This window comes from Symphalangus syndactylus, chromosome 11, assembly GCF_028878055.3.
Source record: "Symphalangus syndactylus isolate Jambi chromosome 11, NHGRI_mSymSyn1-v2.1_pri, whole genome shotgun sequence".
In the NCBI taxonomy this organism is placed as follows: domain Eukaryota; kingdom Metazoa; phylum Chordata; class Mammalia; order Primates; family Hylobatidae; genus Symphalangus; species Symphalangus syndactylus.
Genome location: NC_072433.2, coordinates 47,412,160 through 47,424,767, shown reverse-complemented (window position 1 = coordinate 47,424,767; position 12,608 = coordinate 47,412,160). Strand labels below are relative to the sequence as shown.

At 49.0% G+C, this 12,608-nt stretch overlaps 1 protein-coding gene across 1 annotated transcript in view; it reads left to right on the top strand.

The window, feature by feature from the left end:
• Positions 1 to 12,608, top strand: part of ABCC12 (ATP binding cassette subfamily C member 12) — a 75,399-nt gene that overhangs the window by 27,004 nt on the left and 35,787 nt on the right. Inside the window, exons 9-12 of the mRNA XM_055298016.2 lie at positions 464 to 742; positions 4,903 to 4,974; positions 7,312 to 7,436; positions 11,823 to 11,895. Of these exons, the coding sequence (XP_055153991.1) occupies positions 464 to 742; positions 4,903 to 4,974; positions 7,312 to 7,436; positions 11,823 to 11,895 (549 nt within the window). The remainder of the gene's footprint in view (positions 1 to 463; positions 743 to 4,902; positions 4,975 to 7,311; positions 7,437 to 11,822; positions 11,896 to 12,608) is intronic.

The window sequence follows — 12,608 nt, the reverse complement described above, 5'->3', positions numbered from 1 at the left end:
TATTTGCATTTCTGCTGTTTACCCCAAAGTCTGGCACATGGTTAGGTCTTAGCAAATGCTTTGTTGAACTAGGCTGAGTGGCCTAGGAAGAGGACACAGCAGAGACTGAGCATATGACCTTGATTTCATAAGCATTTAGTGCCAAGCAGTGAAGTCCACTGCCCAAAGACTGGTAAGACCGACTGTCTTGGGCACAAGGGTGAAATGTGGCTGGGATCAGCATTCCCCAGTGTGGGTGACCCACATAGGCCTTGTGGTTAAAGAGGCAACTGTCCCAGATAGCATGAGCTAGTGGACTATTTCTGCTGCAGCTTCTCCTGGGGGAATAATTTCAGAAACTCTTTCCTGGATGTGCTGGGTTAGAATAGCCAAAATTGTGATTTGGGGTCATTAGAAGATACATTGGGATGATTCTTGCAAATGGATGACATCTGCTCAGTTAATTTTGTCTCTTTAATCTTAGAAAATTCTCATAGATAAAAGCCCCCCATCTTACATCACCCAACCAGAAGACCCAGATACTGTCTTGCTTTTAGCAAATGCCACCTTGACATGGGAGCGTGAAGCCATCAGGAAAAGTGACCCAGAGAAATTGCAGAACCAGAAAAGGCATTTATTCAACAGACAGAGGTCAGAGGCATACAGTGAGTGGAGTTCACCAGCCAAGGGAGCCACTGGCCCAGAGGAGCAAAGTGGCAGCCTCAAATCGGTTCTGCACAGCATAAGCTTGGTGGTGAGAAAGGTGGGTGTGTGTTGCACAGGTGTGGCCTCCAGCCCTCCTCCTTGCATTGCATAGCTATGGCCTTCTCCAGGTCTGATACAGTTCAGTTAGAGCTGAAGGTGGTGATGGGATGTCTCTAACCAGAGTCCCTGTATTTTTCCCCCAGTTTTAAAACTATGTACATGAACATTGGAGGCTGCTTCTCCAAGTGTGGAGAAGACGGTTGTTATATTCATTCTGATTTGTAGTACTCCCCTTAGAGTCAGTTGCAGTTTTGAATGAACAGTCCACTCCAGGTGGCTAGGCTTGAACTGGCTAGCTTTCAGAAATCATTTTTGATTTGTTCTCTCTTTGTGTGTGTGAGACAGGGTCTTACTCTTTTGCCCAGGCTGGAGTGCAGTGGTGCAATCAGAGCTCACTGCAGCCTCAAACTCCCGGGCTCAAGTGATCCTCCTGCCTCAGCCTCCCAAGTAGCTGAGACTAGAAGCATACATCACCATGCCCGGATAATTTTAAAAAATTTTTTATTTACCGGGGAAAGCAGGATAATTTTTAAATTAAATTTTATTATTATTTTTTATAGAGATGGGGTCTTGCTATGTTTCCTAGGCCAGGCTCGAACTCCTGGCCTCAAGTGATTCTCCTGTCTTGGCCTCCTGGGTCAAGTGCTGGGATTACAGGCATGAACCACTGCTCCTGCCCTAGATATGTTCCTAATTTCACATTGGAATATTATGATAGCTGATAATGACTGATAATTTTGAACACTACTATTTACCAGGTACATAATAAACTCACTCAACCACCTCAATAACCAGGCATCATAACTGCCCCTACTTGATGGTTGAGGAGCCTAAGGCACAAGAGGGTTAAATAGCTTGCCCAAGGTCACACAGCTAGCAAGTGGCAGAGGAGGGTTTCATACCCAGGGCACCTGGCTTCAGAGTCTGGGCTCTTAACCACCGGGAAATACTCTTCTTGTAAAAAGCAAACTGAGATAACAAGCAGCCCAGCCAAGGGCTAAGCCAGCCAAGCCAGCCAGAGTCTGTTTGTTGTTCTCTCCCCTCAAGATTGGGGGATGGAGATTTCAGGCAACGCTGTGGGTTTAGGGAATGTTTGGCCTCTTCCTGCATCTCCTGCACGCATCTCCTTCTTGCTCTGGGAACTCAGCAGCAGACTCCCAGGGTGGCAGTGTTGATTTTGCTGCAGAGGGCTCAACATTAATCTTGTGCCTAGTATTTTAATCTCTCATCCTGTTGACTCACTCTTTCCCTGTGCGAGCACTATAGAAGGAGAGGTTCTTATTTATTATGCAATATCAAGCTCAATAGCTGGTGTGAGAATGGTACCTCTCGTAGCTAACAAGGCTGTCTGCCACGTATTCACTGGAAACGATATTTGGTTGACTGAGTGCAATTGAGCTCAGATTTCAGCTAAGTCCCGCTGAGTGCCACCTACTTTGCCTTCTCGCCACTCTTCCCGTGGAGCACCTGACACCCCCCGCCCTGTCTTCCCATTTGCCTCTAAGAAGCCTCCGTGAACTTCCTGTGTTCTAAGGACGCTGCTTTCTGGCCACACAATGGCTTTGCATATGTCGGTGACTCTGGAATTCCTGCCTCAAGGATGCAGTCAATGTTTTGTGGAATAAATTGAAGATAAAGTGGGGGCAATGCATTGTTGCCTCTGGAGCAGTGGGGGCAATGCAATGCCTCTGGAGCCTGGGGGACCCCAGTTCCAGGTCCAGCCACTTCCTAGCTGCTTGACCTTGGATGTCCTGCTGAAGCTCCCTAAGCCTCTGTTTCTTTACCTGCACCATGCATTTCCTAGAAGTACCCATTTCACAAGGTGGTGGGGGAACTCAGATACCACATAAAAATGCTAAGCCCATAGTAAGTCTAAGCTGATGTTAGGTATGATTCTTGCCTTTTTCTTTAACAATTATGTCCAGCTTAAGTGCTGCCCTCAAATGTTCTGCATTCAGGGCATCCAAGTTTTTCCAAGTTTAGCTCCTCAATTCCATCAGACTGGATCCTCCATGGGGTCAGGGTTTTTTCTTCACAGTTATGTCCTTATCCCGAAGCCCAGCTCCTGGCTTGGAAGTGGACAGCAGTGTTTGTTGGGAGACTCATCAGAGGATACAGGCCTCATGGATTTTCTGCTAAAGACAAGGATGAATCTAGAAGCCTTCTTACTTGGCCCCAAGAAGTGGACAGGACTCAAAGGGCAACCAAATACCTGGTGAGGCTGCATCACATCTGCAGTCTCTTTAATGCCCCAGTTCCTTGAAGTCCTTTTAGGGGAATTAAATAGATACAGCTTCATATCATGAGGCAGGAATTCCAGAGTCACCGACATATGGAATAGCACATTAGAAAAGACATTGTGTGGCCAGAAAGTCCTTAGAACACGGGAAGTTCACGGAGGCCTCTTGGAGGCAAATGGGAATGCAGGGTGGGGGAAGTCAGGTGCTCCATGGGGAGAGTGGTGAGAAGGCAAAGTAGGTGGCACTCAGTGGGACTTAACGGAAATCTGAGCTCAGTTGCACTCAGCCAACCAAATTTACATCCATGTGGGCTCCACAAAGGCAGGGAGACCTCTGCATGGATCACTATTTTATCCCAAGGTGCCTGGGATTCAGCAAAGACCTTGTTTAAGGAATTATTGATGACAGGCAGCGACTCTCATGTGCTGAGAATGGCAGACAGGGGATGGGCCTTTCTAGTCTAGTTTGGGGTGGGAAAAAATCCATATTTGGCCTCATGTTGGGCATCTTTGCCCTAAGGGATTGCAGAGTGCCGGCCTACGTGAGAATGTTCTCAGATGCTCCAAGTGCAGTATTGCACTTGAACACTAGTGGGCATGCTTCCACTTCAGTGTCCATAGGGGCTGTTTGCCTGCAATGATTCTCCCCAGATACCCCATGGCACCCTTCCTCACCTCCTTCATGTCTTACCCAAATGTCACCTGTGGCAGATGCTGTCCCTGCCCATGTGCCCTGGACCTCTAAGTGTTTCCTGGCCATCTTCCAACTGCCTTGTCCACATCCGTGCCCAAGGGCTCTGCACACCTCCATAAAGACCTTCGCAGACTAGAGAGCAGCCCTCAAACAATGACTGCCGGGACATCAATACCCCACCTCCTCTGCCACTGGGTGGGACAAAGCTATAGTCAGTTTCCCAGAGTTTCCTGCAGTTTCCCTGCAGGGTTGAGTTCTGTTTGCCTCCTGGGTAGGGTATTCTGTTAGGGAGCCAATCCAATAGGCTGCCTTTTATGGGCCACCTTCCCTTTCCTGTATCACTTCTCCTCTTCCCTACTGGAATTTCCTGCACCTTCCAAATAAGAGTGTGACTTTCATTCAAATCCTTGATTCAAGGTCTGTTTCTGGGAAAACTCAAGCTAAGACACCTACCTTTCCAGTAAGGCTTTCCTTGTACCTCCAAGCCTCCAGCCCACTCCCTGTCCTTTCCCTGTCTCTTCCCTGCTTTATTTTTCTCCATGGCAAGCATAGATGTGCCTGCCCCACATTTCATTTACTTGTCTTGCTTCCTGTCCATCTCCCCCTGACTACAAGGTAAGTTCCATGAGGGCAGACTCAGGCCATTGCCTGTTGTGTTCATTGCTGTTCTTGCTGGTGGTTGGAACAGTGCTTGGCACATAGCAGGCTCTGAAAATGATTTGTTGGTTGAATTAATAAATCTGGAGCTGTAGAATGTTAGAATAGTGTAACTTCTCAGTAATTCCAGATTTTTGAAAAGCCCCTAGATCTCCATTCTTCAAAAGCTACCCTAGTCTCCCTGGGTTGTACAGCCTTTTGCATCCCATTAGATTTGCTTCTCTGGAGTCTGGGTACAGAATAGCCTTCCTGTTCGAGGCCTGTGTCTCCCAGACCAGCACAAGGCTGTTTCACACCAGTGATCTTACATGATTTCTAGAAGCCCTCTGGGTGCTTGGCTATGCCACACAAGGGAAAGCACTTAATTAAGACTTACATTCCTGCATCCTACCAGGCTGTGCTTATGTGGGCCGGGGTGGTGTGGCTGCAGCTGCCATGCCCCAGAGCCTGCAGTGACCCCTTGTTCTCCGCCTGGCCTGACCAGCATAATTTGGGAGCGGCACATTTGGGCCAGACCCTCTAAGAAGGGGGAGAGAGTGACTGTGTCCCATCTCTGTTTCTCTGGCAGGGGAAGATCTTGGGAATATGCAGGAATGTGGGAAGTGGAAAGAGTTCCCTCTTTGCAGCTCTCCTAGGACAGGTAAGCTGTGTGATGAGTGCTGTGAAGATGGAACATTAACATGACAATGAAATGGCTTCCTTCCGGTCAGGCATGGACCCAGCAGATGGCCTCAGCTGCACTGGACACTGTGTATGTGGTTCACGATAATTTCTGGGAAGTTAATGCATGCAGCAGCTCCAGGCCCCTGGGCCAGATGAGGCTGAGTTTTTCACAAACTCTTGAGTTTGCCAATGAGGAGGTCTATTGAATGGCAATTGCCTCCTTGCCTAAAGCTCCATCTTGGTCAAAGGAAAGATGGGTCCTTAAACCCATGGTTTTCCCTATGACTTGGGCTGCCCTGATTTAGAAATGCCAGCAAGGCAGCTTGGTGTGGAAGGACTTTGGATTTTGGAGCTCACGGTGACTATAGATGTATTTTATGCCTGAACTAAAGCAGCTCATGCCCCCAGCTTCTCTGCAAACCTTGGGGTAGGAAGAGGGAGGGGACTTGGGTCGTTGTCCCTTCTCTGCTCCTTCTAGTTGGGAAAATGGCCAAGCTGTAGTTTTCACAAACCTCTATGTCGCCATAGTTTCTGAGTTGCATCCCACATGAATGAGAAGCTTTGTGGAAAAAAATGCTAAGTCCTCTTTCTCCCCACTCTGCCGTTGCTAAAGGGAAGTTTGTGCAGCTGGGATTGCCTCTTTCAGGAAGAGTTCGGGGTACTTCTGAAGAAGTGGGGACTCCAGAACAGGGTGGTGGGAGGATGTGTCTTATGAGTTTTAATATGAGTGACTTCTTTTGGCCTCAGTTGACTCATCTATAGAAAGAATGACAACTCCTTCCCTGCCTGGAGGCGGAGGTGGGGGCTGAATCGGATGAGTTCCTGAGGTCACCCACGCTCTGAGAGTGTGTGCCTCCATGATGAGTCAGCGTGAACCATAGTGGTGACTCAGCTCAATTCCCCACGTAATGATGTGAATACTCTTAATAGCATCCTACTGCATAAGAGATGGCCCAACTTCTGCTCTGATAGCTCCAGTGATGGGAAGCTCATCATGTCACAGCCAGTTCCCTCTTCGGAGAGTTTTGATGTATATTGGAGTGAAATTTGCCTCCTTTTAATTTCTGTCCTTTGGAAATTTTGAGATAACATTGAATCTATCTCCCATGAGACAGTAGTGGGATCAGGCCCCTGGCTATGGTCACTGGGGAGGCAGGGGGGCACTCTGGACAGCCTGGGTTCCCCAGCTGTTTCTGCCACATGTTCACTATTTAGCCTTGGGCAGGTAACTTAACCTCTCTGAGCCTCATGAAACCACTTGGTTTCCTTGTCTGTAAAATGGGGCTAAGGAGAGTTGTGATGAGGATTGAATGAGATCGTGTAAGTAATAGTTGGCTATAGGGTAATTTGCAAGGCCAGTCATGGTGATAAACATTGAACATACACTTAATTCAGTGCACGGAATATACCCTACACATTAAAAATACTACGATTATTATTGTTATTATCATGGTCTCTTCTCCAAATTGAATTCTCTGTCTGTTGCCCAACTCCTGAGGTGAAGTGGCATCACATCCTTTGGCCGCCTTGGTGACTCTCCTTCTTTGCCCCTGGACCCACTGCCACTGCCCCGTGACATCAGCCCTGAGCACTGTGGCCTGCCCCACATGTACCCTCTGTTGATAACTTTGAACTTTGCATCCCTGCTGTCTACCATTGTCTATTGGATGCCCACGATGAGGGGTCATCTTAAATGAACATATGTACTCGGGGTCACAAACTGGAGCCCATGCATAGTTTTAATTGGATTGCTGAATGCTTTAAAAGTCCAAAGATTTCATATAGAACTGGATCTTTGACTCCTTTGGACAAATTAGAAAATCCTGCTCCATCAGGCCTGCATCCTTGCATGGCACCAACGATGCAACTGAGTCAAGGCTGCTTCCTGAAGATGGGGTGTGTCAAGGCCAACACCCACAGCCGTGCAGGTGGTGCCCTGCTCCCAGGGAGAAAGTGCACCTGGAGGAAGGGGAGCCTCTTGTGAAGAGTCTGCTCAGAGAACGTCCTATTGTAGTTGGGCCCAGGTGCCGTGTGCACTAGGAGCAGCCCTGCAGTCCAAGCTCTCCCGTTTGTAGCAGAGCTTACCACTGCCTCTTTTTAAACATTCCCTGCCTGGCCCTGCGCAGGTGTTTGACTCTGAGATTCTGCATCTGCATGGTTGGGCTTTCTGGTGCATGGACAAGATGTCCTGTCAACGCTCTTGCACCTTCATAACCAATGCTTGTGGAGTATGTGGGTGCCAGGGTGCAACGGGCACTCGAGGAAAAGTCCTCAAGGCTTGTCTCCTGAAGCTTTTCCGGTCATGTTGTTCCAGATGCAGCTGCAGAAAGGGGTGGTGGTGGTCAATGGAACTTTGGCCTACGTTTCACAGCAGGCGTGGATCTTTCATGGAAATGTGAGAGAAAACATACTCTTTGGAGAAAAATATGATCACCAAAGGTAATATTAACTTTTAAAGCAGGTGGCACATTTGTGTTTGGTACACACTCTCCTACAGATGCTTATGCTGTTGGCAATGACTGCTAAGTGGGTTCTGAGTTTAATGAATTCTGATTAAACATTCATCAGATCCACACAGACACTGGTTTTCCTCTTCCTGAGCCAAGCGTTCAGGAGAGGCAACTTCTGCAGACCTGCGACTGCACACTGGGAAGAGGATAGAATCGGCACTTCATTCCCAGGGCAGAGGAGCATATGTTCTGAGGTTCTCTGCAACAGGGCATATGTGGTCTGACTAGAGAAAAATGAATCCAGCAATTTTGCTTTAGGCTGAGTACCCAAAACTGCTCGGAATCATGAGCAAGTATGTAATGAATCAGCCCTGACATTAATTGACATCAGAGCTATCAGGATATATTATCACTGTTAGTGTCCTCAGAATGATCTAACTAAATAAAAACAAAACTCAACTTATAATTACTTGATTTATTTTGAGCCATCATCTTTTTTATATCATTTTATTTTTTTAAATGGACATAATTACATCTATCTATGGGGTGCACTTTTGTGTTTTGATATATGACACTGGGGGAGAGGGGAGTGTGGGGAAAGGATAGATGTTGACCAAAGGGTACAAAGTTTCAATTAGACAGGAGAAATAGGTGTTAGTGATCTATTGCACAGAATGGTGACAATGATAAATTTTAATGTATTATATATTTCAAAAGTATATATTTCAAGAGTATATTGTAAATGTTTTCAACACGAAAATTGCGAGTATATATTTGTAATAACTGTAGTATGTAATGAACAGACAGCAATTTGGGAAGAAATATTTTCTCTAAGAACATTTAATAACTCATTAGCCAGGTGCAGTGGCTCACACCTGTAATCCCAGAACTTTGGGAGGCCAAGGCAGGTGGATCATGAGGTCAGGGGTTCGAGACCAGCCTGACCAACATGGTGAAACCCTGTCTCTACTAAAAATACAAAAATTAGCTGGGCGTGGTGGCAGGCACCTGTAATCCCAGCCACTCAGGAGGCTGAGGCAGGAGAATTTCTTGAACCTGGGAGGCCGAGCTTGCAGTGAGCCAAGATCACACCACTGCACTCCAGCCTGGGCAACAGAGCAAGACTCCGTCTCAAAAAAAAAAAAAAAAAACTCATTAATACCGTGATCACCTTGGACATTTCTATAGTTATTCTCTCCCTACTTCTGAAACGTTTGATTTTTCTAAATTTTAATTTTAACATTAGATTCAGGGGGTACAGTTTTGTTACAGGGGTATATAGCATGATGCTGAGGTTTGGGTTTCTACTGATCCTGTTCACTCTCTAGTGGACATAGTACCCAATAGGAAGCTGTTCATCTGTGCGCCCTCTCATCCTCCATCCTTTTGGAATCCCCACCGCCTCTTGTTGTCATCTTTATGTCTGTGCATACCCGAGGTTTAGCTCCCATGTATAAATGAGAACATGTGATATTTGGTTTTCTGTTTCTGTGTGAATTTACTTAAGATAATGAAGTCCAGTTGCCTCATGTTGCTACGTGATTTTGTTCTTTTTTATGGCTGCATAGTATTCCATGGTGTATGTATACCACATTTTCTTTATCCAATTCACCATTGATTGGACCATCATCTTTAAGCTCTGGAAAGTAATGGCTTCCTCTGGTTCTTTGCTTTGCTTGGTGTATTGCCATGTACATTCTCTCATTTGAGTCCCATAACCACCCATTTAGGGAGATCGTGGCATTATATCCCCATTTTACCAATAAAGAAAAGGGCCTAGAGAGGCGAGTTGACCCTCCCAAAGTATTAAATGCTATTAAATGTCAGAGTTGAGTCTTGGACTTAGACCTTGAGCTCCAGATCAACATCAGTTTTCTGGAGCTGGAGGTGCCTGACAGCTGGGTCACTCAGAAACCTTCCCAGGCATCACAATGCTTAATTAAGAGAATTGGAATTGGTTTTAGGAATCTGGCTGTCAGCTCTCCAGTGGTAGTTTGGCCTTCCTCATCTTACCCACTAACTCTGTCCCTGCTGGCTGGTATGGCAGCATGTATGTTCTCATCAAGAGGCTTGTCAATTCACCTCCTCTTCCCTGGCCATGCCATCCTGTGGCCAGGAGGCTCAGGTGTGGCAGGAAGGTGATCAGTGCAGGAGTCAGTGATCAGTGCAGCCAAATTACTCTGCGCAGCATCTCTTGGCCTGTGCCACCCACCTGGAATGCCTTCTCTGTCTGTGGAAGCAGACTGGACAGAGGGTTGCCTTATTCATCAAAATGACGTTCAGAAGGCAAATATGTGCCAAATGCCTGCAGCATGCAGGGCACATGGGGACAGAGATGGCTCAGGTATATCTTTGCCCTTAAGATGCTCAAGCCTGGAATGGGCTATAAGAAATGCACAGAAATGACAGTGCACCAGGGAGGAATGAGCCAGGTGGCAGGAGACCGTGCTCGGATTGTTCCAAGGCAGCAGAGATCATGAGAGGATGGTGGATCAGGTAAGAGAAGATGGCACTTGAATTGGGCTTTGAAAGATGGATCTAGCATCCTTCATATGTGGCATATTTAGCAGAGGTTTTGCTCCTAGGGCAGAAACTGTGGCTCTCAGGGCCATAGGAATCAGGAGGGTGGGAGGAAATTGAAGGTGGGAGGTGTTGAGGGGGGGAAGATGTGCTGCGCAGTCTGAGTCTTGTAGTCACAGATTGGCAAATGTAGTAATAGCAATTATAGCCCCTACTGATGGAGAATTTGCCATGCAGCAGACACTGTGCTAATGGCTTCACATGCTTTTCTGCTCCATTCTCACAACAACCCAATGAGAATTAGTTGTTTGCACAATTTTATCGAGCAGAGAGTGAGGATCAGGGAGGTATAGTCACTTGTCCAAGGTCGCCCAGCTGGATTCAAACCCATTCTCTGATTCCAAGGCCCCTCATCATAACTACTATGTACACCAACCCCAAAGTTTGTGTGTGGGCATGATGCTCGGGCCGTGCCCAGGTTCTGTTCTGGGGCCTATGTGCAACTAGAAGGGCAGCTGCTCATGCCTGCCTGCTCTCTTTCTTGCCTCTTTATTGGTAAGGTCTGTCTTTCGATGTCTGAGTTGTGAGGCCTGCCCATTGTTACTCACTGAAGGAAAGAGGGTCCTGATGACGATAATGCCAATGGTATCAATCAATCAATCTGTCATCAGCCAACCAATCAGCTGTTGTGGAGGCAGGCAACCTGCTGAGCAGGAAAGAAACCTAAAGGCCCAGTGGTGCTGCTCAGCAGCTGCCGGGAGGGAGCACAAACCTGAGCCAGGCACTGCAGGCATCCTGAGCAGGAGTTGGGTCCCCAAGGTGGCTGTGCGGGGGCTCTGTGATGCCTGGGGAAGGTTCTGCTTATGGTGGGGGCTGTATGAGTGAGGTTGAGTTGCAGAGAAAACCGAGGGAGGAGGGTGTGGGCATCTGTCATAACATGGGGACGACATCCCAGTGACCACGGACCTTCCTAGGTTCCTCGGTGCCAGAAGTCCCCAAAGGCCTCCCCTGGGGCAGAGAGGGTTCATGCCCCTGGGGACCGCTGTGGGGCTGACCCCACAGCTTTGCTGCTTTTTGCAGGATGGGGTGCTAGTCCTGGCGGCTTGGCTACCGCAGAGCTGTCTAGGGCCTCGGCTGTCAAACTCCCCAAAGCCTGGGCTGCAGGGCTAGGCAGAGGGTGACGCTGAGGGGGCACAATGGAGAGGCCAAGAGGCCCAAAGAGCAGGAGTCCCACTCTCTCTCCCATTCCGCCCGCTCACCTCAGGTGCCATTCCCTTCGGCTCAGTATTCCCAGTTGTCGCAGGGGAGAAAACTCCATTCTCTCCAACCTAGTAGCAGTGAGGGGTGGATGGAGTAGCTTTGTGGAGGGGCTGGGCAAATGTCAATGTCGTCATTGGTGACCACCCAGCCCCCTGCTGTTAGCCTCCTTCACACACACCCTCTCTTCCACCCACGGTCCTGCTTCAGCCCTGTGTGCCCCAGGAGGCCATCCCCAGTGACTGCAGCCCCCAGGGGTGACCCCTCCTCTGACTCCCACGAAAGTCCAGCAGGTGGCGCCCTCAATGTTTCCTGCACGGCTTTCCTGTGTTATCTTCTTCCCTGCGTGGTGAGAACCCTGCCAGGAGAGGAGCCATTCCTGAATCAACTCTGCATCAGGTCAGGGGAGGGGCCAGTGGTCAATGGGATGCTACCCTTGGGTCATTGAAGGCAGAGCGACTGGCCAGGGAGCCTTGGACGTAGCACCCGCCACCCCTGGCCTTACCCCAGCGACACCAGCCGCGCCTGTGGAAGCAGCCCAGGGCAGCAGTGCTTGGGGTCTTTCTCACCCAACTACTTCTGAGCTTTGCACCAACAGGTATCAGCACACAGTCCGCGTCTGTGGCCTCCAGAAGGACCTGAGCGACCTCCCCTATGGAGACCTGACTGAGGTGAGCAGGGCTGGGAGCGCAAGCCCACTGTAGCTGCACACAGTACATTTGCTCAGGTCCAAAGGGCTGAGGCCAGCAAGCCCCTGTTCCACATCCAGATGCCCCAAGGACATGTGGGCAAAGCTCAGGTTCCACCCGTTCTGAATTCTCCCTCTGGATCTATACTTGCTGGATGTCACAGCAGACGTGGCACCAAGCTTACTGGTGTTTGGCACAGTGTAGTCACTTCTTGGGGCTACTCCCAATCTGCCTGTCGTCTCAGGAAGGGTTTCTGGTGAAAACTGCCTCCTCATCCCGAGGGCTGGCTCTGTCCTGCAAACCAGGGCCCCTTCTTGCCTCACTGGCTCTGCCCAGGCCAGGAGTATGGGGGTCACCTCTAAACATTGCCCCCTGGGGTACTTGTCCAAAGTGCTAGCTCCATCCTGGGCTGAGCCTGCCACCCCAAGAGACCCAGGAGAGTCACCTTGCCATCTCGGGTCCCCACCCTTCTTGTGCCCTCTGCACAATCTTCCTCACCTTGCCTAGGAGCCGCAGAGGAGATCAGAAGGCTAAAGCTTCCTGAGGAAAGGCAGTTTGGGGTGTCTTTCTCTGCTGGGGCCCTCAGTCTGCCTCCCCAAGGAAGTGGCCGTGAAGCCTTCCTGGCCTGCATCTGAGACCTCCCACACTGCAGCCCTGGTTCACCCTTCCAGGCCATGCTCCTACCTGCCTGCCAA